Source organism: Labeo rohita, chromosome 15 (genome assembly GCF_022985175.1).
Source record: "Labeo rohita strain BAU-BD-2019 chromosome 15, IGBB_LRoh.1.0, whole genome shotgun sequence".
NCBI lineage: Eukaryota > Metazoa > Chordata > Actinopteri > Cypriniformes > Cyprinidae > Labeo > Labeo rohita.
In genome coordinates, this window is record NC_066883.1 from 29,193,675 (window position 1) to 29,217,989 (window position 24,315).

Consider the following 24,315-nt stretch of genomic DNA (forward strand, 5'->3'; position numbering starts at 1 on the left):
AACTATCCAAGAGTGACGAAATAAGCAATAAATCAAACCATCAAGGTTATTGCACTGTAAAAATGGCAATGGAGTGGAAAAACAAATCAATGAAATATGATAAAGTCACAGGTTTACTTACGAGAGACTTTCATCCTGGGAAAAAAACAGTCCTAAAATGTTCAAACCAGAACTTCTTCTTTCCAAACCATCTTTTCTGCTCTCTCCTAACTCTCTCCTCTTCTGCTTCTTTCTCCTCAGCTTTTGTGTTTCTCTCACTCTCTCACTTCCTATTTCCCTCCCCTTTATTTTTCACTCCCTCTCTCTTTGATTTACTCCAACTCTCATTGGCTCTCAAGTCCAAGCCCTCTTCCATCATCTACCCCCTCCAATCCTCGTGCTTTCTTCACTTTTCCACTTAAACCATCACAACTCATTCTTTCTCTCTTGGCACTGTCCTTTCGGCAAACCCTCCTAGTGGCGGGACACTGGCGATGTGGGACTTTCTTTTCTTGCCGTCTTATGACGCAGTCAACACCCTACTGATCCCGTCAGCCTCCTAAACCTACAATCCAGCTCATCTAGTAAAGACTACAGGAAGTTTTATAGCTTGGGGGGCAACTTTGTAGTGGGCAAAATCTTCCTGTATGAGCAACCACTCTTTACGCTTAGGATTTTTTATAGGCATTCAGAATTCAAACATTTTGGAACCTTTCAAGGTTCTACATAGATTCAAAATTTTAAAATGTTCCTCTTAGCAAAAAACGCTTCTTTTTGGAACTTTGGGGAGCCCAAAAAATCCTTTTGGAATCTTTACTGGGAAAACAGGAGGGGAGGGATGGACTGGGGGAAACCGAAATTATCCGAATTCCTGCAACGCCCCTCAGCATGATGGGAAGCCGTAGGAGAACGTGACATCACGAGCAGGCGATCATTAAAAGTGACTCACTGGGGGAGATGTGGCACGTAACATTAGCTAGTGTCAGCTGAGTGTCTGCTGCCCACCGAATGCTACATACTGTACATCAGATATGTGACCCAAAGCCTCATGGGAAGACCTTTGTAGGCTGTAGCTTCTGCTGTGGGATCAAACAATAAAGAAAGAAGACAAAAGACTGTCGCCAACAGAATGCCAGCAAACATTCCACGAAACTCAAAATAACATCTTTGTTGCCTGATTGAGTTTTTACTTTCACAATGGATTTGGGCTGGATCTTAGTTGAAAAAGCTTATTTACAAATGTTGTGTTATGATTGAAATGTACGTGTTAAGAATGTAAAATATATTTAAATTATACATTGTAAATAATGTTAAAATACTAAATAATTTATTTAAAAAAGTAAAACATTTTAATATTTTAAAATAAATTATTTAAAATAAATTACAAAAATACTTAAAAAATAAAAAAATACATAAACATTAAAAACCATTAAAAAACTAAAACTAAACTAAAAAAGAATACATATTTTTAAATAATAATAATATTTTCAATTTATTATTATTATTATTATTATTATTATTTAACTTTGATTAACTAAGAAAACTAAAACTAAAAAAAATCGTTCAAAAAAGCAGGATAATATTTTATGAATAAAACAATTAAAATAAAAAAAAAATAGTGATAATTTTAGTTTATTTTTCATTTAATTAGACAGAATCATATAGAATATTAATATCTAAATTAGATTACAATTAGTATGTCTTGTTTATCCAATGCATAATAAATCATACAGTGCAAATACTAATAATCCATAAACCCTGAAGGATCTTATTTGGATACATTTAATCTTTTTTGTATATATTTTGACAACAATATGATAATCACTACTTAAAATTTACAAAGACATATAATATATTTAAATTATACAGTTTTGATAATAATGTTAACATAACTTATTTATTGTTAAAAAGTAAAATATTTTAATATTTTAAATAAATTATTTAAAGCAAAATATTTTAACCCTAATCATTAAAAATTAAACTAAAATTAAACTTAAACTAAACATAAACTAAACATAAACATATTTTATAATAATAATAATAATTATTATTATTATTATTATATAGAAACTTTCCAAAATCAGAAAACATAATATTTTATGAATAAAACAATTTACTTATAACATTTAAAAAACTATATTTTGTGTTTTTATTTTCTATTTTATTTTATTTTATTTATTTATTTTTAATTAGAAAGAATCTTGTAGAATATTAATATCAAAATATTTTGCATAACAAAACAAAATCTTGCATAGTTTAGTATGTCTTGTTTATCCAATACATAAATCTTATTTGGATATTTAATCTTAATATATAATATAATATAATATAATATAATATAACAATCAAATTAATATAACATAACATAATATAATATAATATAACATAATATAATATAATATATTTTAATATATAATCTTTTATATATATATATATATATATATATTGACGTTTTTTACCTTAATGTTTTTGGTGGGCTGAATCATAGTTGGAAAACCTTATTTAAAACATACTAAATCATTTATTTAAATAATTAAAACATTTTAATATTATAAAATAAATTATTTAAAACAAATTATTTTAAAAAGACTTCCCTAACCTACCCTAACCATTAATTTTTTTTAAACTTAAAAAATAATAATAATAATAATAATTTTAGAATAATAATAATTATTATTATTATTGTTTATTATTATTATTATTATTATTATTACAATGTAGATACAAATAAACAATCCATAAACTCTGGGATCTTATTTTGATATATAATCTCATATCAGAGTACAAGCTCCCCGTGGCATCGGACTTCAAATTTTTTATCAATGAATCTCGAAAGGCTTCAGACAATTACAGCATTAAAACCACGAACAGCAATCCTCAAGTGTGACTTTCTACCGACCACCACAAAAACAGCACGCGTTATGAATCAGCCAGACGGGGCTGCGAATGACTGAAAATAGCCGTGATACAAGCTCACAATCTATTACTGTAAAGTCTGATGCTCTCATTGGAAAACACCTGGAGATAATTCATGGCACAGAAACAAAGTTCCTGCGGCTGAGTCAGACGCCCCCGAAGGGACTTAGGTTTGACAGACAACTCTTGGATCTCAAAAGCATGCTTTTTTCAACTGCCGATTCCACTGTGTCAGAACAGACTTGCTTCCTTGTAAGAGGAAACTGGCTTCAATACTAAACAACAGACAAACACGACTCTGTTGTCTGTGGAAACCTCTGCGCTGGATGTGTCATAAAACATCTGATAAGACAATGGAAAAAGTGTATATCAAAATCAGTCAAGCATCAGCTGGCCAAAAATCTAAGCATACACTATATATAGGTGGCCAAAGGTTAGGAATAATTAAGATTTAACTTAATGTTTTTTGAAAGATGAAAGCATTTACAGTTGAGGTCAAACGTTTACATCCCCCTTCCAGAATCTGCAAAATGTTAATTATTTTACCAAAATAAGAGGGATCATACAAAATGCATGTTATTGTTTATTAAGTACCTGAATAAGATATGTCACATAAAAGATGTTTATATATATATATATTCCACATGAGAAAATAATAGTTACCTTTATAAAAATGACCCTGTTCAAAAGTTTACATACACTTGATTCTTAATACAGCGTTGTTACCTGAATGATCCACAGCTGTGTTTTTTTGTTTAGTGATAGTTGTTCATGAGTCCCTTGTTTGTCCTGAACAGTTAAACTGCCTGCTGCTCTTCAGAAAAACCCTTCAGTTCCCACAAATTCTTTGGTTTTTCAGCATTTTTGTGAATTTGAACCCCTACCAACAATGACTGTATGATTTTGAGATCCATCTTTTCACACTGAGGACACTTGAGGGACTCATATGCAGCTAATACAGAAGGTTCAAATGCTCACTGATGCTTCAGAAGAAAACATGATGCATTAAGAGCCGGGGGGGTGAAAACTTTTGAACAGAATGAAGATGTGTACATTTTTCTTTTTTTGCTTAAATATCTTTTTTTTTTTCTTATAGTACGGCCCTTCAGAGCCTACAGAAAATACTTACATGTTTTCCAAAAGACAAAATGTGTTAAATTTACCCTGATCTTCAAATTCCAAAAGTTTTCACCCTCAGCTCTAATGCATTGCATTTCGTTCTGAAGCATCAGTGAGCATCTGAATCTGAAAAGATGGATCTGAAAATCATACAGTCATTGTTGGAAAGGATTCAAATACACAAAAACTCTGAAAAATAATTTATGGGACCTGAAGGGTTTTTTAACTGATCAGGACAAACAAGTGACTCATGAACAACTATCACTAAACAAAAAACACAGCTGTTCAGGTAACAAAACGGTATGTAAACAGTGTATGTAAGCTTTTGAACTGGGTCATCTTTATAAATTCACCTATTATTTTCTCTTGTGGACTATATGTAAATGTCTTTTATGTGAAATATCGTATTCAGGTCAGTACTAAATAAAAAATAACATGCATTTTGTATGATCCCTCTTATTTTGTTAAAATAATTTACATTTTGCAGATTCTGCAAGGTGTATGTAAACTTTTGAACTCAACTGTATATAGGCTGGGTGTATTTAGTGCCACATGATCCTTTAGAAATCATTCTAATATGCTGATTTGGTCTTCAATTATAATTGAATTCACATTTAATTAGAAAACAGTTATTTTAACGTATAATATTTCACAATATCGCTATTTTTACCGTATTTTTGATCAAATAAATGCAGCCTTTGTGAGTCAGCTAGCTGTCTTTTTCCAGTGGCTGAAACATGATTGGCACCTTATGTAAAAAAGCTCATGATATAGTCATAACATGACAATTTATGCTCGAACATGAAAAGATTTTAAACCTGTGTTCAATTTGTACATCACTATCCCACATCCTGATCTAAAAGTAATGTCCTTGAACAAGAGCTAAATATTTATACATAGTAATGTAGCTCATGTGCATGAAAAGCGATGTGGACAGGGACATGCAGACGTCCTCAAAATGTGTATACGTGCCGTCTGGCTAGTAATTTGGTGTGTCATGACCAAAACAGACATAAATCCATCTCAGATTACCATCTGCCTATTGTTCATATGGAGGTTAGATTACGACCACACAATGCGTACAGTGTAAAGGGCAGTGAATGTATAAACAGGTCTGCGGTTGAGCGGAACTTGATTGATTGCCATGTATGGTCAAACATTTTGGGACGCTGGGTTTAAAGCCCCATTCACTGTATGTGTGTCTACGTAAGTTGAGTCTATAGACGTCAAAGAAGCGGCCATGTCTCACCAAAACACATATAAACTGGAAATGAGTCACCTCACCCAGTACCTAAACACATCTGACCAATGCATGAGCGTCATGTACGTTTTTCTAAATGGTTACGTGGCAGCTCACTTGGCAAGATAATACCTGAGCAAATAATAAAACCCTATTCGGACCATATTCGGTTCACTGTTGTTTTCTACCATGCCTTTATTATTTATTCTGGACACTTTTCCAATGCCTTTTATGGATGGATGTAGCTTTGTTACAGATCCAGTGTTTCAGTTTTTAAATGTTTACTATAAAAAATATGAATGATCATGGTTTCAAAAATGCAAAATTGTAAACAAAGAAAGAAAGAATCTAATTTAATATTTTATTTAAATATTAATATTTAGTTGCATATAAAGAGCAAAAAAAAAAAATCACATTTTTGAGAAAAAATATGCACTGATGTATATATATTTATCAAAAATTACAGTACTTGTTTACAAAAAAAAAACAAGTGTCATTGCAGAATATGCTGGAGTTAAGATATGAAACAAAACATTCAGTTTTTGAATGTTTTTCAGAATTTTTATTGCAAATTGTATTCAATTATATTAAAATAAAATTATTTTTTATTATACTATATAGAATACTAACATTAAGTAACATATAAAGAGCAAATATCCATTTATTATCTATTTTATCTATTACATTATGCACATCATATCCAATCAAATTAGTCAAATTTAAATAAAATTAATTGCAATGCAATAATCTAAACAATTAAACAATTTTAATGTCTAATTTGAATACTCATATTTATTAACAAGCAAATATCTATCTGTCATCTATCACATAATATCAAATTAAATTATTCCAATTAAAATAAAATTAATTAAATTAAAAAGTATATTAAAAATATTTACCATAAAAATGTGAATAATATTTTTTAATTTTTTAATTTAAACTGAAATCTAAATAAACAAGAAAAAACAATTTTCATGTTTATTTGAATATTAATATTTAGTAACATATAATGAGCAAAAAAACAATAAAACACACACACACACACATTTCTGAGGGAAAATATGCATTAACGTATATTTATCAAAAATTACTGTACTTAATTACAAAAAAACCCCAACAACAACAACCCAGAGTCAGTGTGAAGAACATGCTTGAGATAAAACATGAAACAAAACATTCAGTTAAATATCTCAGGTAAATTTATTTTTCTATTTATTTATTATTGCATTTAATGTCTTAATAATAATAAATTGCATTATTGCAATTGCAATAATAAATTGCATTATTTATTATTTATTATTATCCAATAAAATGAATCAAAAATAGAACTAAAAACCTATAACCTAAACAAAGATATCTTTAATGTCTAATTTTAATACTAATATTTATTAACATATAAAGAGCAAATATCTATTGTCTATTATATATATTATTGCACATCATATCTAATTAAATTAAACAAATAAAAAAAAAAAAAACTTTAATCTTTAGTTTGAATATTGCTATTCATTAACATATAAAGAGTAAAACATTTTGCACATTATGAGAGGTAAAAATATAATATGTATATTGATCAAAATTACTTGAGATACTTGAGATTACTTGAGACATGCTTGGGATAAGATATAAAACAAAGCATTCTGTTAAATATCTATTTTTATTGCATATCATCTGCAATTAAATCAAATTAAAATAAAAATAACTAATAATAATAAAAAATAAAAATAACTAATAATAATAATTTAATTTTAAAAAATCCATTTTGATAATATTGTAAAAATATTTAATTTTGTTAATTTAAGCTATATAAAATGCTACCCATGCATTAGCAACACAAACAAAATTCACCATTTTAGTCACAGAATGCTATTTTATGCAACACTTCAGACGCAAAAGAAAAGTTTTTCAGAGAAACATACAAAAAAATCTCCTGTAATGACTGATATCCTGTTGATGGCCAGTGATGGTGTGGAAAGTGTGCTAAGAGAGTTTAATTCCCACAAGAGCCCACAGTTAAAGAAACAGTACATGTGAGAGAGTCAGAATGTGATCAGTTGAGTTCAACTTAGCTTGTTTATGCACAGTTTAATGCTTGAAGACTGAAGGACAGCGCCAGCAACTAATAAGAGCCCAATCATCAAAATTCGGAGGTCTGAAGTGCTGCCGCAGCAAAATGCAGCTTCACAGGGAAAAGCCCTGGGTCATAGTGGCAACGGTGTGGGAATTCTCCTCTATTATTTCTCACCCTAAGCTTTAATTAACACGAGCACCAGAGCTTATAGAACCCCTAATGGGCGACATCCTATGTACAATAGTCAGGAGTTAAATTAAAGAGAGGTGCCACTTCGTAATCTCACAATATCACACGTCCACTCCTCGGTGACAGGAGTTTTGCGGTGGAGGTTCACAGCTGGCCCTGAGCCAAAGGAAATTACAATCACTGGGAAGTACGCACAAAAGCAGCCCTCCAGATAAGACGTAATAAATTCTTCTTTCTGACAAAACATTTGGAAGAACCACTGCCTTCACGGTTGGCAAAAACAACATGGATTAGGTCAGATGGGTTTTTTGGGAGCACATCACCCTGGTAAAGCCCTCATTTCCCGACTGCGTCATGGCTTCTATGGCAGTGTCATTTTATGACGAGAAATAGTAGGTGCGTGTTAGCACTAAATTGGGTTATTAAAATAAACAACTGTGAACTTGCAGAGAGTTACTGTACTTGTGCCATTTCTGAGCCCAAAACAGCCAGTTCTGATACTGATTTCCTAAGGATCTGTTTGGCTGACCTCTTTCATCGAAAAAATCAGGAGTGCGGGTCTACCTTCAAAAGGCACACAGGGAAAGCTTATTGATTTTGAGAGTGAAAAACATTTGTTGACTGCTGATGAAGCTCATTGGGTCACAAGTCGCTCTGTGTTTTTGTCCTGAAATGAATTCAGACAAGACCGGCACAGCTGTGGTAACACACTCGGCTGAGCCGTTCAAGGACACCCACTGACTGTTCGCTTTCATCCACAAATCTCAATCAGCCCAAGCCTTATTTGAGGTCACCCTTGCTAGTTTTATTTTAAAGTGAACTCCGGATATTGAAACTTGTATGGCTTAATATAACATAAATTATGTCTCTTACTGAAATATGTAGTAGAAACCCATTAAAGTTTTACGTTATATAAAAAATCCACATTGTTTTATACATTTTTTGGACTATGGGGGGGCGCCATTATTTGATAACGTGAAATGGTTGCACTCTATGAGCTACTGGTACTACCTGTTGCTACTTTTACCGCAACACAACTCGGAAAATAAAATACTGATACGGGTATTTTAGGCAAGCACATAATAGTACCCACTAAATAAAAAACAAGGTAATTGCGATTTTTTATCTTACTAGAAAAAGTCCTGAGCGCTTTTTAAAACGCCATTGACGGCGTCTATTTTTGCAGCTCAGAACAATCTTTTCAAGCTGAAAAAAGTTTAACTTTTCTGAAAAAAACGCCCTACGTCTAGCGCCTTTTTGACAGCTGTCAAACGTCGTTGCGCATCGGATTCAGGCATCCCTTTTTAGAGTCCCGGGCTCGCAGACCCTTTCCGATCCCAACTCCCCTCTCTCTCTTTCCCCCACCTGTGCCAAGTGTGAACATAGCCTTAAAAAACTCCCCCATAACACAGTTGATGTCAAAAGTTTACATCCAGAACATACATTCAGAATCTGCAAAATGTTAATTATTTTACCAAAATCATACAAAATGTATGTTATTGTTTATTCAGTACTGACCTGAATAACATATTTCACATAAAAGAGGTTTACATACAGTCCACAAGAGAAAATAATAGTCGAATTTATAAAAATGACCCTGTTCAAAAGTTTACATCCCCTTGATTCTTAAAACTTTGTTGTTACCTGAATGATCCACAGCTGTGTTTTTCATTTAATGACAGTTGTTCATGAGTCCCTTCTTTGTCCTGAACTGAACTGTTCTTCCGAAAATCCTTCAGGTCCCACAAATTATTTTCGCTTTCCAGCATTTTTGTGTATGTTAACCCTTTCCAACAATGACTGTATGATTTTGAGATCCACGCATTAAGAGTCAGGGGGTGAAAACTTATAGAATTTGAAGATCTGTGTGAATTTAACTTATTTTGTTTTCTGGGAAACATTACACTATCTTCTGTAGTCTCTGAAGGACAAGATTTAGTAGATTAAAAAGATAGTAGATTTAAAAAAAAAATTAGAAATATCTTCATTCTGTTCAAAAGTTTTCAACCCCTGGCTCTTAATGCATGGTTTTTCCTTCTGAAGTATCAATGAGTATTTGAACCTTCTGTAATAGTTGCATATGAGTCCCTCAGTTGTCCTCAGTGTAAAAAGATGGATCTCAAAATCATACAGTCATTGTTGGAAAGGGTTCAAATACACAATAATGAATTTTTTGGGACCTGAAGGATTTTTCTGAAGAACAGCAGGCAGTTCACGAATATTAATATTTCTGTTCAAGACAAACAAGGGACTCATTATCATCACTAAACAAAAAAACAACTGTGGATCATTCAAGTAACAACACAATATTAAGAATCAAGGGGACGTAAACTTTTGAAAGGGGTCATTTTTATAAATTCAGCTATTATTTTCTCTTGTAGACTATATGTAAACATCTTTTATCTGAAATATCTTATTCAGGTCAGTACTAAATAAACAACATGCATTTTGTATGATCTTATTTTGCTAAAAATTTACATTTTACAGATTCTGAAAGGGGGATGCAAACTTTTAACCCAACTGTAATCAATAAAGCTGTCTGCACTGTCAAATTAATCTTGCATCATATGATTATGATGAGAGAATTCACAAGAGTGCAGAATTTGATGCCTCATTAGCAGATCCAAATTTAATGGTGTAATCGACACTTTTCATTTCATTTCATTTACACTTTATTCACAGTTTAGTTTAATTGTACAGGGGCAAATCTGTCCAATTTGGGGGCATTTGTCCCAAGTTCCTTTTAATATCAGACCCATGGCCAGAGGAAGACTAAGCCTGTCTATGATAACAAATTGAGTAAATGATGACAAAGTCCCATTTAGAGTACAACTGAACAAAAAATAGATTAAGGCTATCGAAGAACTATTAATGTTTATTAACATTTTTCCATTGTGTCCATTATAAATCATGATACCGACTACTGACATCAATGTGAATCTAAATACAGCCGGCATTGTTTGAATCCTAACAAAGAATAACAGCTTTAAACGACATGTTCATTTCAGGAGTCCTGCACGTGGTGTAAGAGCCTCATCTAGTAAATATTTGGATCGCTTTGACCACGGAAAATCACTTTGGGTTGTTTGTCACAGCGGACATGACTGGTGTAAAATATGATACACAACAGAATGGGCCTCCACAAAAGGAAAGGAAATATATGGGAGGATTATAGTGTAGCCGTATACCAAATAAGCCCATGACGTCTTGGCATCGCGGGTCTTAAATTCCCTAGCCCTATTGCTGGAAATTGATAGTGCATTTGTAGCATTGCGGCTGATGTGAACCAAGTCAAAAAGCTAATGCAGTGAAGGACGCCAAGGCTTTACGGCAAAACCCGACACTCCTCCAGTTTCAAGTAAAACCGAGATGTCCATACTTTATCAATTTTCCTAACCACGGAGTGGTGACTCTAAGCTCTCAAAAGCCCAAAAAAAGAGGGCTAAATAAGGATTGGGGGTCTGGAGAGTAATATCCAATGCACTCAATGTTCCCAAACATCTGGGGAATGTTAAACGTGACACTTCGTAAACAGGTTGCGGTTGTTTTCACGGTTTTACCCGAAGTGAGGTGACAGAAAAAGTGCAGCTTGGATTTTTGCAGCCTGTCTATTTCATCCAATGTTAATGTTTCCTGACAGTCTAAATATATTGAAACGCTAAAGAGAGGCAATGGAGAACATTTTTCTAAACTGCGGCCAAAAGTGTTAAGAAACTATAATCCGGAGCCATAGAGCAGGGTGCTTTGTGACCTCAGAGGTCAATATGTCTTGCCGCCACACATGTCTTCTATTAAAACCTCTCAAGTGAGCAGCTATACAAGGAAAGGCAGCTCAACCTGAACCACAAGAATACCTCAGGACCTTCCCTCCAGACACCAGATCCCCTAAACAAGGCAAAAAAATCAATCAGATGAGCTTCCTGAAAAATACATCTAGCAGACATTCTCCGTGTGCCAGATAAACACTTCCAGACGCTGGACTACAGCCATTTTCCCACATGCTAAAGTGTTTTGACAGCCATCTCAGAAGTGCCGCTGTTTTATTTTGTGTATATTTTCGGTGAACGAGCAACACCAATGTGGATTTCAGAAGAATTTGTTCATCAAATCTGGCTGCTTACTGGAAGACTTGTTTGGAGAACGTTAGTTCTTTCAAAACCATGTTAAGATAAATAAATTGTCACTCTTGCACCTTCACAAGATTGAATGAGTACAGATAAAGGGGGAGAAAATATATTTCAACCAGATGATCAGGGCGAAAAATGAGTAACAGCTCATCTAAAAATGAAAATCAGGTCAACATTTAAACAAAATAAAATTTGAAAATGGTTCACTGAGACCGTGAACCCAAGAAGCGAATCAGTGAACAAATCATTCTAGGTGAATGATTTTGTTCAAGAATCAAAGCTAAAATGATTCAATGATTCGGTCTCAAGAGTTCTCAGATTAATTATGAAGAAATGAATGAATAAATCAATAAATTGATGAATGAAAAACAAATAAACATAGATAAACAAGAAAACAAATATATGAATAAAAAATTTAGAGCTGCCAAATGATTAGTCGCGATTTATCGATTTGAAGTAAAAGTTCATGTTAACACACTATATGTCTGTGTACTGTGTGTATTTATTATGTATATACTGTATATATATATATATACACACACATACACGTGTATATTAAGGAAAAATATGTAAAATATTTAGATTTATATATAATATAAATTATATACAAGTGATTACATACAAATACAATACAAATACTTTTTTAAATATATAAATATGTGTGTATTTATATATACATAATAAATCTACACAGTACACACACATATAGTATGTAAACATAAACTTTTTTTTTTAATCAATTAATCGCAACTAATCATTTTGCAGCTCTAAAAATACTATAAATAAAAAAATATTTAGTCACGCTTCCAAAAATTTGTATTGATAAATGAGGAGAAAAATATGTTTCTACCAGATAACCAAACGGAAAATGAGTAACGGTTCATCTGAAATTGTAATCAGGTCAACATTTACTTTCCTTCTGAACCTGCTTCACTTTTTTGCCATAAAACAAGACATTTTTACTGGTCTTAAAATCATTCTAAAGTCGAATTTTTTTCCATGAATCATCTTATTTGGGTTCAGGTTTATTACTGCTCCTCTCATAAATTCTCAAGAACAAGAGACAGAATTAGGGCAGATGTCAATATATACAGTGAACATCTGCATAAAGTTTAGTACTTCTCTCAACCGAAGCAATCATATGACATATTTGTGACTCTGGACCACAAAACCAGTCATGGTTTTTGTTAGGATAGGACAATATTTGGCCAAGATACAGCTATTTGAAAATCTAAAATCTGAGGGTGCAAAAATATTGATAAAATCACTTTCACATTGTCCAAATGAAGTTCTTAGCAATGCATATTACTAATAAAAAATTAAGTTTTGATATATTTACAAAACATCTTCATGGAACATGATCTTTACCTAATTGATAGATATTTGGCATAAAAGAAAAATCGATTATTTCAACCCATACAATGTTTTGTTGGCTATTGCTACAAATATACCCATGCTACTTATGACTGGTTTTGTGGTTCAGGGTCACATTTTATGATGATTTTTGCCCTTTTGACCCTTGAAAGCTGTATGAGTAAAGGATAGCCGAACTTTCAGTTTTGGTCATGGTTTTCAGGAAAAAGTAGTTCTTTACCATTAAAACCAAAAGGAAAAATATGTGAGCAATTACTTATCTGTTTCTTAGTCACTTCGATACTTAGTTTTTCCCCTAACTCGGGATAAGTGTGAATGTTTTGAGCAACATTGACCTACAAAAAACACAATGATAGCCTGTGAAAAAACAGCCCGGACACTGTTATGATGACATATCAGATCTTTGAACCTAAAATCAATAGTATTTCACAACTATTTTCCATGTCATGAGCACAAAGCGTATCCTGTAATTCACACTTCTCTGTGATATAAACACACTCACTACACTCTGCAATTTGGTTTTCCGTGCCAAGCTCTCATAGCAGTAGGATGTTGCAATTATCAGAACACGTGTTCTTGCTCTGTAGAAGGTAAAAAGGAAATTACTTACTTATTGCAGTCCAGCAAACTCTGTAATTTCACTCAGTGTCTATGTATCTAAAAATAACACTTCTTATAATAAAAAAATAATGCGGTGGTACCAAAGTACAACAATGGTATCAGAAGGTAATGAATACTATTTTCATGTAAAATGGTGTTTATATGACACTTCCACGTATTTCAAAGCAAGGTCCACACAAACCTTCAAAACCAAACTATAAACATAAGGTTTCTAGTTCTGTATTGAATACTGGTTATAAAATGAAGCAGTGAGGTCTGTGCTGCACATGACAGCAAATTCATATTTGCACCAACAGGGGTCTCTCTTCAGCTAAAAACACGCTGCCTACACCAAGGCAACCTATGCAAATGGAAAACGTCTTAAAGTGTTTAAAAGACCATTTTTTCTACCAATAAGTATAAAGCCAGAAGTCATTCCATGACTTCTTGCAATCAAACTTGATTACCATCATATATTTAAAACATACCAGCTGTATATTTGAAAAAGCCAACAAAGCACTATTCACTAAAAGGGAAAATAACTCAATTACTTTATTACATTAAATACATTTTTCATTCTATCCTTGAACAGGCACTGAAATAATTCTTAGTCACTGGAGATTTATTAATTTCTCTCCGGCTTTGTCAGCGCCTGGGTTATATTTAGAAACGCAGAGAAAGTCACGATCCACAGGTCTGTTAATATGTCACGTCATCCATGGTCGCAGCATTTAAACTCTGGCACACATTAGTGAAGACTGTCAATGATTTACTCTTGTGTGACACGATAACCCTCAACAGCTGTGCAGGTACATATTCACAACCGGGTTAAACAACAGCAACGCGAAGCACCTAAAAATGCAACAATGTTTCATGGAGCTTATGTGGTTTACATAAAAATATATTGTTCCAAACCCGTATGATCATCATTCGTGCTTGAAACACAAATATATTTTTGATGAAATCCGAGAGCTTTCGGACCTTTAAGCATGTAATGGCCTAATTCCCTTTGGGATAAATGAGTTTACCATCACAGCCGCTGATGGCTTGCTACTGGAAACATTTATCCCTCCTCAGTACACACATTTTCACCATGCCTCGTCTACCACCCATGAACGTCTTCAAATCTGAGGAACTCTCGGGAAGGCTAAATTGTGAGGGAAAACCCACCAAATTCCATCTATGTTGGACCAGATCCACATCTAAGAATAAATCCTGGTGAGCCTATTTACTTTACGAGCTTTTTATTAAGTTCTCTGGTAATCATTTGTCCTTTTGACTAATGAGCACTCAGACTGAAAATCAAGACCAATTTTCTTGTGGTTTCTACAGAGCCTAACGCACCTTCTGGTTTTGTTCTCACAAGAATTACAAACTGGATCAAATGTTCATATCAAATTCTCTTGTGCAACGGTTGGGCCGCTGTCACCGCTGAAATAAACTAGACTTCACCTCCCTTCAAAGAATACTTCATCAGAGAGGGTTTGGAGCCTGATGGGGCAAAGTTGCAATTGCTCAAGAGCTCTTTAGAGAAGACCATTTCAAGGAAACCCATATCTGCCACTTAAGCATGCCAGCGTCTGCCCATTCTGAGTGGCACTATGTTTTCACTGAATGGGATATCTATCCAGTGAAGTAGCGAGAGAAAACGTAAAGTGCTTTTCCTGCTTTTGGCTTGAGTGGCTCGGGCCTCTCTTCCACTTAAACCTCCAAAAACACAAAACGGGAACATGGAAGTTCACCGTCGTGCTTCTCAAAACCTTCCCATCACGTAGCTCTAGGTGAAAGCAAAGTCCTCAAAGTCCTCATCCCAATGACCTGCTCACTATCACAGCTTACAATGTAAAGACAGTTTCCCATAGATCAACACAATACAACTTCAATAGAATGAAAAATCACATTTAGGTTCCCATACTGTTGGATGTCTAAATCAGACATCACATGGTGTTTATATAATAGATAGACAGATAGATCAGAATGAAGGATAGATAGAACGATAGAACGACAGATAGATAGATAGATAGATAGATAGATAGATAGATAGATAGATAGATAGATAGATAGATAGAGATAGATAGAAAGAATGACAGAAATAAACAAACAAACAAACAAATCAATAGGTAGAACGAAAGATAGTACGATAGAACAATGGAGACATACAACGACAGAATGACGAGCAGACAGAACAAACTAACAAACAAATGATAGAATGATGGATAGATAGATGGCAGAATTAATGAATGAACAGAAGATAGACAGAACGATAGAATACTAGAACGATAGACAGACAGATAGATGATGGATAGAATGACAGAACAATGAAGAGAGAATGACAGAATGAAGGATACGAACGACAGAACAATAGATAGATAGATGATAGATAAAATGACAGAAATAAAACATATGAACGAACGAATAGATAGAACGGAAGATAGATAGATAGACAGACAGAATGACAGAAATAAACAAACGTATGAACGAACGAACATAGAAAGATAGTACAATAGAACAATAGAACGATAGAACGATAGATAGATAGATATAGATATAATGACCGAAATAAACAAATGTACGGACGAACAAATTGACAGAATGAACGATAGAACGATAGATAGATAGATAGATAGATGGATAGATAGATAGATAGATAGAATGACGGAAATAAACAAACCTACGAACTAAACAATAGATAGAATGAAAGATAGAAAGATAGAACGATAGAACGATAGATAGATAGATAGACAAATAGATAGATAGATAGATAGATAGATAGATAGATAGAAATAAATGTATGAACGAACGAATAGAATGAAAGAGTACAATAGAACGATAGATAGACAGATAGACAGAATGACAAATAAACAAACGTACGACCAACAGAATAGATAGAACGAAATATAGAACGATAGATAGATAGATAGATAGATAGATAGATAGATAGATAGATAGATAGATAGATAGATAGATAGATAGATAGAAATAAACAAATGTATGAACGAACGAATAGAATGAAAGAGTACAATAGAACAATAGATAGATAGATAGATAGATAGATGATAGATAGAACAATGGAGATATATAAAGAATGACAAGTGAACAAATGAAAGCATGATGGATAGATAAAATGACTGAACGAACGAATGAACAATAGATAGAACGATAGAATACTAGATAGACAGACAGACAGATATGACAGATAGATAGATAGATAGATAGATAGATAGATAGATAGATAGAATGACAAACAAAAGTACGAACGAATAGATAGAACAAAATATAGTGCGATAGAACAATAGATAGACAGATACATAGATAGATAGATAGATAGATTGATTGATTGATTGATTGATTGATAGAGTGTTGCCAATCAGGGGATGTGTTCAGGATAAAACAAAAATTGTGCTATTGACCGTAAACACCACATGCGAGTATAAATATATATGTGAAAATATGTGAGTGCTCCCGCCGGCGCCCTAGCCGACCCCAGGACATTAAAAAGCGTCACCAGCTCTAGAGCCCTGCAACCCCTGAAACAAATATCTAACGGCTGAGCCCTGTTGTCAAACCATTACTCTCAGAGAGGATGGGAGGTGACAGAAATACAACAGTGAGCTAATGATCTTTACAGGGAGTCTGGCATTAGTGAGTTGTTAAGAGCTGCGTGGGAGAGGTTGGGTACGACATTGCCCTTTGTCCTGAGTCCTGACCCCTGCACTGGATATTATAAATAAAGAATGACAACTAATAAGGCTTGGTTACACTACACCTCGATTGAGTTTGAGATATCTTAAAAGACACATTGCTGCTTAGTACCAGCCTCATACCCGTGTTTAAATTTAGCACGATCACCAGGTGGTCTATTCTAATACTGCCAACTTGACTCAGTTTAAGTTCTTAGTCTCTCTCAGTGTAATCAGATGGATTTTTATAACTGTTAACAGCCCTTGGCATTCTCATTAGCTTTCCCAAATTTTACTGCCGTCAATCGAGTTACATAAATATAAAACTATTCTGGAAATATCTGCTAGCTCAACCTGGGTAAAACTATTGGAAACTATCATTATACATTCTTCAAGTGATATGAATAGCTCATTGACTTTATGCTTCGGCAAATGTGCGTACCAGTGTTTGCTTGTGTGTATGAATGGATGTTTATGTGCAAGGATGGGAATTTTTGAATATTGTGTGCAGCCACAGCAGATGTGCAGGGTGTCTGGTATCCAGATGGGCATCTATTAAGAGGAAAGAACCCAAAGCACCAGAGCACCACAGGAATCAAAGCAGCTCCATTACTATAAACATCACTAAAGTATCTACAGATTCGTTTCAGAGCTACCTCAAACACCCAAAGAAAAACAACTCTTTATGGAGACTGTGACTGACTCTAATAGAGTCTCAAAGATAAGAAACTACGTAAAAGGCTGCTAATGGTGTCAACAGTGTTGGATTGCTTTATCTGAGTGGAAGATACTAAAGCTCAAGTTTCTTTCTACGGTTGCTACAACAAAACTTACATCCCAAGTAATTTCTTCAATGAACGAGCCTTCAACCCCCATTAGTGTTTATGTTGAACTCGCACTATCGAAAGCATCCTTTAAAATACGCCTTACTATCTTGGAAAAGCCTTTATTGTGTAAGCAAACACTGTATAGGTTTTATTGGCTGTACGTGACTGACGTAAACAAGAACATGCTATAATGTATAGGTTAAGTGTCCATAAAAGTGAATGGACTTCCTGTTTGGAATGGATTTGTCTTAAAACTTATCCACAAGCATGCAGCTCTCGCAAAAGCAGACGCAGCAGGTTCGTCATGATTTGAAGCCACCACAGTGTCGCAAATCGAGAAGGTATTAAATAACTCCAGTCATCTGTCTTGTGTTCCTCCTGAACTAGATACTGATGACAAACCAGACACCGTAAAAATTCAAGAGGACAAGACTCAACACGCCTTGCCGTACACCTTATCACAGCCCATCAAAGATGTGTACATGAGACATATACCTGCATTTCTGAGAATGAACAATCAGAACAGTCTGAACACATGAGCTCTTGAGGAAACGTTTCAGGAAATAACTTCAAGGTCAGTTAATGTATGTCCACATAAAACGAGAAAGACAAATCACGAATGAAATAAAACCCCCATGTTCTGCGTGTAGCACACATACTGAAGCACAGGTGATGCTCGCTGTGTTTTCAGCACCAGTGCTGTCACTAAATAGTCAGATAGTCGGAAAAGGACATAAATCCTGAACAACATCTCCAGAACTGCTCTGAGAGTCACTTGACCGTTTCTAAAAAAAAAATTAAATTAAATTAATAATAATTAGTGCTGCGCAACAATTAATCGTGATTACTCGCATCCAAAATAACAGTTTTTGTGTACTTAATATGTGTTTGTGTTTACTGTGTACATTTATTATGGATATATAAAGCCACATAAATACAGTATATATTTTGAAAATATTTACATATAATTATTATTATAATTATAATATATAATACAATATAAATAATATAATTTATATTATATATAAATACATTCAATATATAAACATAATATATTTTTCTGAAATATAAACACACATATTATATATACACATGATAAATATACACTGTACACACACATATATTATGTACACAAAAACGTTTATTTTGGATGCAATTAATCGTTGCCCAGCACTAATAATAATATTAAAACAAATGTTTTTTTTTATTCAATTAGTTAATCAAATGATTTTTGACTGTTACAAAATAACTGATGTGGTAAATATAAAATTACATTTTCAGGGGGAAATAATAATAAAAGTTAAAATTTTAATAAATCTTGTCCAATTGCATAAGTTTAAATTAATTAGACAAGCTTTTCAATTACTGAATTTTGATTTAACCATTAAAAGAGTCCATACATGTTAAAACAAAACAAAACAAAACAAAACAAAAAAACAATACAAAACAAAACAAATTAAAATAGAAAAAAGGAATCTGGAATAAAATAAAATGGATTTCATAGGGCCCTACGTTTCCTACAAAAAATCTCACATCTTCTCAAGAGTTTTAGAAATTGTGCTCAGATTAGACATTAAAGTCTGCCACCAAAAGTCTCATATCTCAATATTAACTCAATTAAGTCTTATGAAATGCTTTCAAAATCAAATGATCTGAGCTATGGAATCAATAACTCTAAATACACAAATGAGATCTCTAACATCTCAACTGTTCTTCCCAGAAATCAATGCGTTTAAATGGAGAGTGATGTAAATTTTCCAGAAATATTCTGCTCTACAAACTTGTTTCCTACAAAAACAAAAAAAAAACAAAAAAAAAACATACAATCTCACTTCTCCTCTAGAGTTTCAAGAGCAATCTCAAAAAGTCTCGAAACGTGTTCAGATTAGTCAAAATACCAAAGTCTGCAATCAAGACTTGATTTTCCATATGAACTCAACATTTCTTATTAAAATCAAGACAAAACAAATGAGCTATAGAATAAATCTCTCTTAATTTACAAAAAGAGATCTCTTTAACATCTCAATTGTTTCTTCAAGATAGCAACAATATTAAAAGGAGAGAACACAGAATTTTTCATATTTGTTTCTTTGATAATTTCACATCTCTTCTAGAGTTTTAAAGGATATCTCAAAAAGAATTTCAAACTGTGCTCAGATTGGCCAAGATATCGAGGACTACCATCCAACATCTGGTATGTTAATATGAACTCAAATATTTCTCATCAAATTATTCCAAAACCAAATTATCTGAGCTGTTAACTCTTACTGGATGCTAATAATTTTCCCATTTGTGTCAATTTTAGACTTATATTAGGTGGCCTTAAACTACTATGTACTTAAATTTAAATGATCCATTTGATACAATGCACTTATTGTGTACATACATGTTTTACATTGCATTTATATTTTAAAAAATACCTCCATGTAATTATGTAATTACACAATTTCTGTAATTTCATTTATAATTACACTGTTGACCCATACCTTACACCTTAACCCACCCTTAAACCTACCCATACCACCAAACCGGTTCTAATCCTACCCTACCCCACCTCAATAGCAGCAAATGTGTTTTGCAATACAATACACACACACAAGTACTTGTTTTTTATGTAAGTACATAGTAGTTAAGGTCACCTAATAATATAAAGTGGGACACTTTATGAGAGACACCTCAGCTGATGAAATTTGAACTCACAACATAAAGCCTTATACAGTTTTTCTCATAGATGAACTGTCAAATTGCAGGTAAAAAGGTGTTATCTTAATGAATATGGTAAGTGAGGGCAGCCCTTCAAGAGACTGAATGGTCTGTGAGGGTCTTAATTCCTTTGTAATGTGTGAAGACCCCCTCAGGTAAACTCTCATTGAGCAACACAAAGCAAACGGGAGGAGCTAAAATGTCAAATGCCATTTAACCTGAACCATCCACCATTGTCTTTCACTGAAAACAACAGCTGGAGGTGTGATGGCAACAAATAGAGATTCCTCACTAAGTACATGTTCTTCTCTGCCTCAATATAACACAACATAAATAAAGGGCTATGAAGAAATATTTAAACCACTCAATTATGAGTCAAAGTTCAAAGGTCAAGCTGTTATGTGCAACTAGATTCATTAGTTTCTGACTAACTAGGGATGAATCAGTCACAGAAATTCCTTAGGTGTAAAATATGAGACCTGACACTATCCAATCCACAGTATGGGACAAATTTGGACATTAACTAAAGAAACTAAGGTGTATAATATCACAACAAAGACTGGAAATTACTTCATGCTTCCAAAACTGATTAAAGTTATCAAACACTAACATACAGTATAGAAACAAAACACAAACACTGACTCATAAAAATCTTATGTAACTAAAGCCATGTTGTTCCACCGGCTCATACCTGCCGCTATCCTGTTAAGCAGCTGCTGTCGGGCAATGATCCTGCCCAGCCTGTACCCGGAGCGCCGTCTGAGGGGGTCCATCCTCAGGTAGATATCCTGCGACTCTGGGCTCATGTTTCCCAGGTATTCGCTGCTCTCGGTGCGCGGCAGCTCTCTGTACATAATCACACAATGGGAAACGTCCGGCACCCCCCTCCCCAAAAACAAATACCTGAGACAGTCACGTAATCTGTCCAGCAACAAGCCAACATGTGCGAGATGTGAGTCTGTAGAGTTCCAGAGGAGTGCCAGCTGTCAGCCCCGCCCCTTTTTGAGTCACATGACTAGAGGTGAGCCAATGAGAAGCCAGGATGAAGGGGGCAGGTCTTGTGGCCGAGCTGAATTCAAGGTCTGTGCGAGCGCAGCTCGGTTCAGGAGGGAAATATAAATACCAGAGGAATGCCTGTGAACTGAGCGAGTGGAGAAAGCTGGAGAGCAGGGGGCCGTGGGAGGGGAAAAAGAAAAACAGCGTGGCTAAGAGAAACACCCAGACTGAAAAGAACAAGACTGCTGCTGTGAAGGCCCACTCAGGTGCCAAGTTTGCTAAGGAGGAGTTTGTTAGTTGGGAAAAGAGAAATGAAGAGTGACAGGAAAAGAGAAATGTTTGGTCTTCCAGACTTTATACAAATGGTTTTAGACTAAAAACATTTGAATAAGACAATACAAATTGAAAACAGACCCAGATGCAACTGTTTATATGAGGGAAAAGAATGCCAAAAGGTGTCTTGCTGGCAAACTTAATCCCCAACCCCCTGTTTGCTCTGAGCACAGTAGGGTTTCACCTTGTGAAACAGCCATTCAGGCTAAAATGGCCATTTCACACATTAAAATAGGTTGTACAGGAAACGTCTCAACTGTAGGTGAAAGACAAGAACCTTTATTTATGCTGGAATAATGTGAATTTATCACTTGGCCTTAATTTCCAAGTGATTCCAAGACAGATTTCTAACAAAATAAAATAAAAATTTAAGATTAAGATTAAACATAAACAAACACATTCAAATAATAATAATTTAATGTGTGAAATGGCCATTCATTCTAAAATGGCAATTTCCAAGTGAAAATACATGATAAAATAACACAAAATAAAATAAAAGAATAAAAATAAAAATAAAATAAAATTTTTAAAATCATTATTAATATATGTTCCTAATTATCTTATAGCTCCACTTGCATAAAAAAATATATAAAGACAAAATACGAAAATTAAAGATTAAATATAAATTTTATATTTAATCAAGATTAAATATAAAAAGCAATTTAAATAATAATAATTTAAAGTGTGAAATGGCCATTCCTGCTAAAATGGCTATTTCCAAGTGATTTCCAAGACAGATTTGTAGAAACATAATAAAATACATAAAATAAAACATAAAAAAAATAAAATTAAAATAAAATTAAATAAAAAATGTTTCATTAATATATGTAATATATGCATTAATAAATGTAAAAATATAAAATAATAATAAAAAGATTAAACATAAATTAAAATCATTTAATGTGCAAAATGGCCATTCATGCTAAAATGGAAATTTCCAAGCGATTTCCAAGACAGATTTCTAGAAACATGAATAAAATAAAAAAATTAATATGTTCATTTTTTAATTATCTCTTAGCTCAACTTGCATTACTAAAAATACAAAGTAAAAATAAGCTTAAATATAAAAAATAATTTAAATAATAATAATAATTTGACGTATTACATAACAATTATTTATTATTTTATTTTTAATACTAAAGTAGTATTAAAATATTAAAAAATTAAGTCATTCATAACAGTAATTAAAAAAATAAAAACAGTTGTATGTGTCAATCTCAAATAGTTGTATGTGGCCAATCTCCAATGCTGTCTGCTTTAACTGATACTTTAATGAAACACAAATAAAATCTACATAAGCAATAGAAACTTAGCACAACACAAATGTCCTTTCTATGTAGTTGCTTTGTATGTACCAAGAAAGATGACATTCTAAATCGCACCCTTGCCACCTGTTAAAAGTTGTATGTGTACATGAATCTAATGTACTTGAGTAACTAAAATACCTTTGGTAAATCTAATTTATTACAAAAATACATGTAAGGTACTCACAGTTTGGTTAAACTAAAGTATATAAAATTAAAATTTGAATGAAAAAAAAAAAAAAAAGAAAAATTCCTATACCAAAAAAAAAAATGAATGGAAGGTTTGCAAGTGCATCTGTTCCATTGCTGTATGGAACAACTTGAGTCTTCAGACTGAAAATAGACTCCACATCTTTGCAAACAGTTCCACCCTCTGTTGACTAAACTCCATCACTCTTAAGGCACTGGTGAACAGCACACATTTCCTGTTAGCATGTGTTAGAAACCTCTCGCTCCTTGTCTAAGTGTGAGCAAACGCATAAACACATGAACAGGGTACGAATGGGCACGACACCAAGTCAAACACATTCTGTGCCCCCTCCCTGGCTGGCACACACTAACCATACTAGAAACCACACAAAGACCGCAATTCACCCAGCGACTGCAATTCTGCTGCTATTTATACATAAACTACCCCATCCCTCACTCCAGCGCCCCTCGCCACAGGAAAGTTTTCATGTTTTCTACTCTGTAACAGTTTTTAAGACATTCTGTGCAGTTTGTGTCGCTACATTAAAAATGATCTCATATGTTGACGCAAAGCTTTAGCTTATAAACAAGGTACAGTTCGTGCTCTTGCATTCCCATAATGCACAAAAGCGCTCTGTTGACCGCAGGTGTAATTTAAGTGACTGACA

The 24,315-nt window shown here is 33.6% G+C and overlaps 1 protein-coding gene across 6 annotated transcripts in view; it reads right to left on the bottom strand.

Annotated features, from left to right (window-relative positions):
* Positions 1-24,315, bottom strand: part of stard13b (StAR-related lipid transfer (START) domain containing 13b) — a 114,241-nt gene that overhangs the window by 21,936 nt on the left and 67,990 nt on the right. Inside the window, exon 1 of one of the 6 annotated variants that reach the window (XM_051129645.1) lies at positions 21,517-22,189. The exons of 4 other annotated variants lie outside the window; for them this stretch is intronic. In XM_051129645.1, the coding sequence (XP_050985602.1) occupies positions 21,517-21,679 (163 nt within the window). In that variant the 5' untranslated portion in view covers positions 21,680-22,189. Of the gene's footprint in view, positions 1-121; positions 389-21,516; positions 22,190-24,315 lie in introns of those variants that run through there. One more of the 6 variants, XM_051129649.1, reaches the window with a different exon arrangement.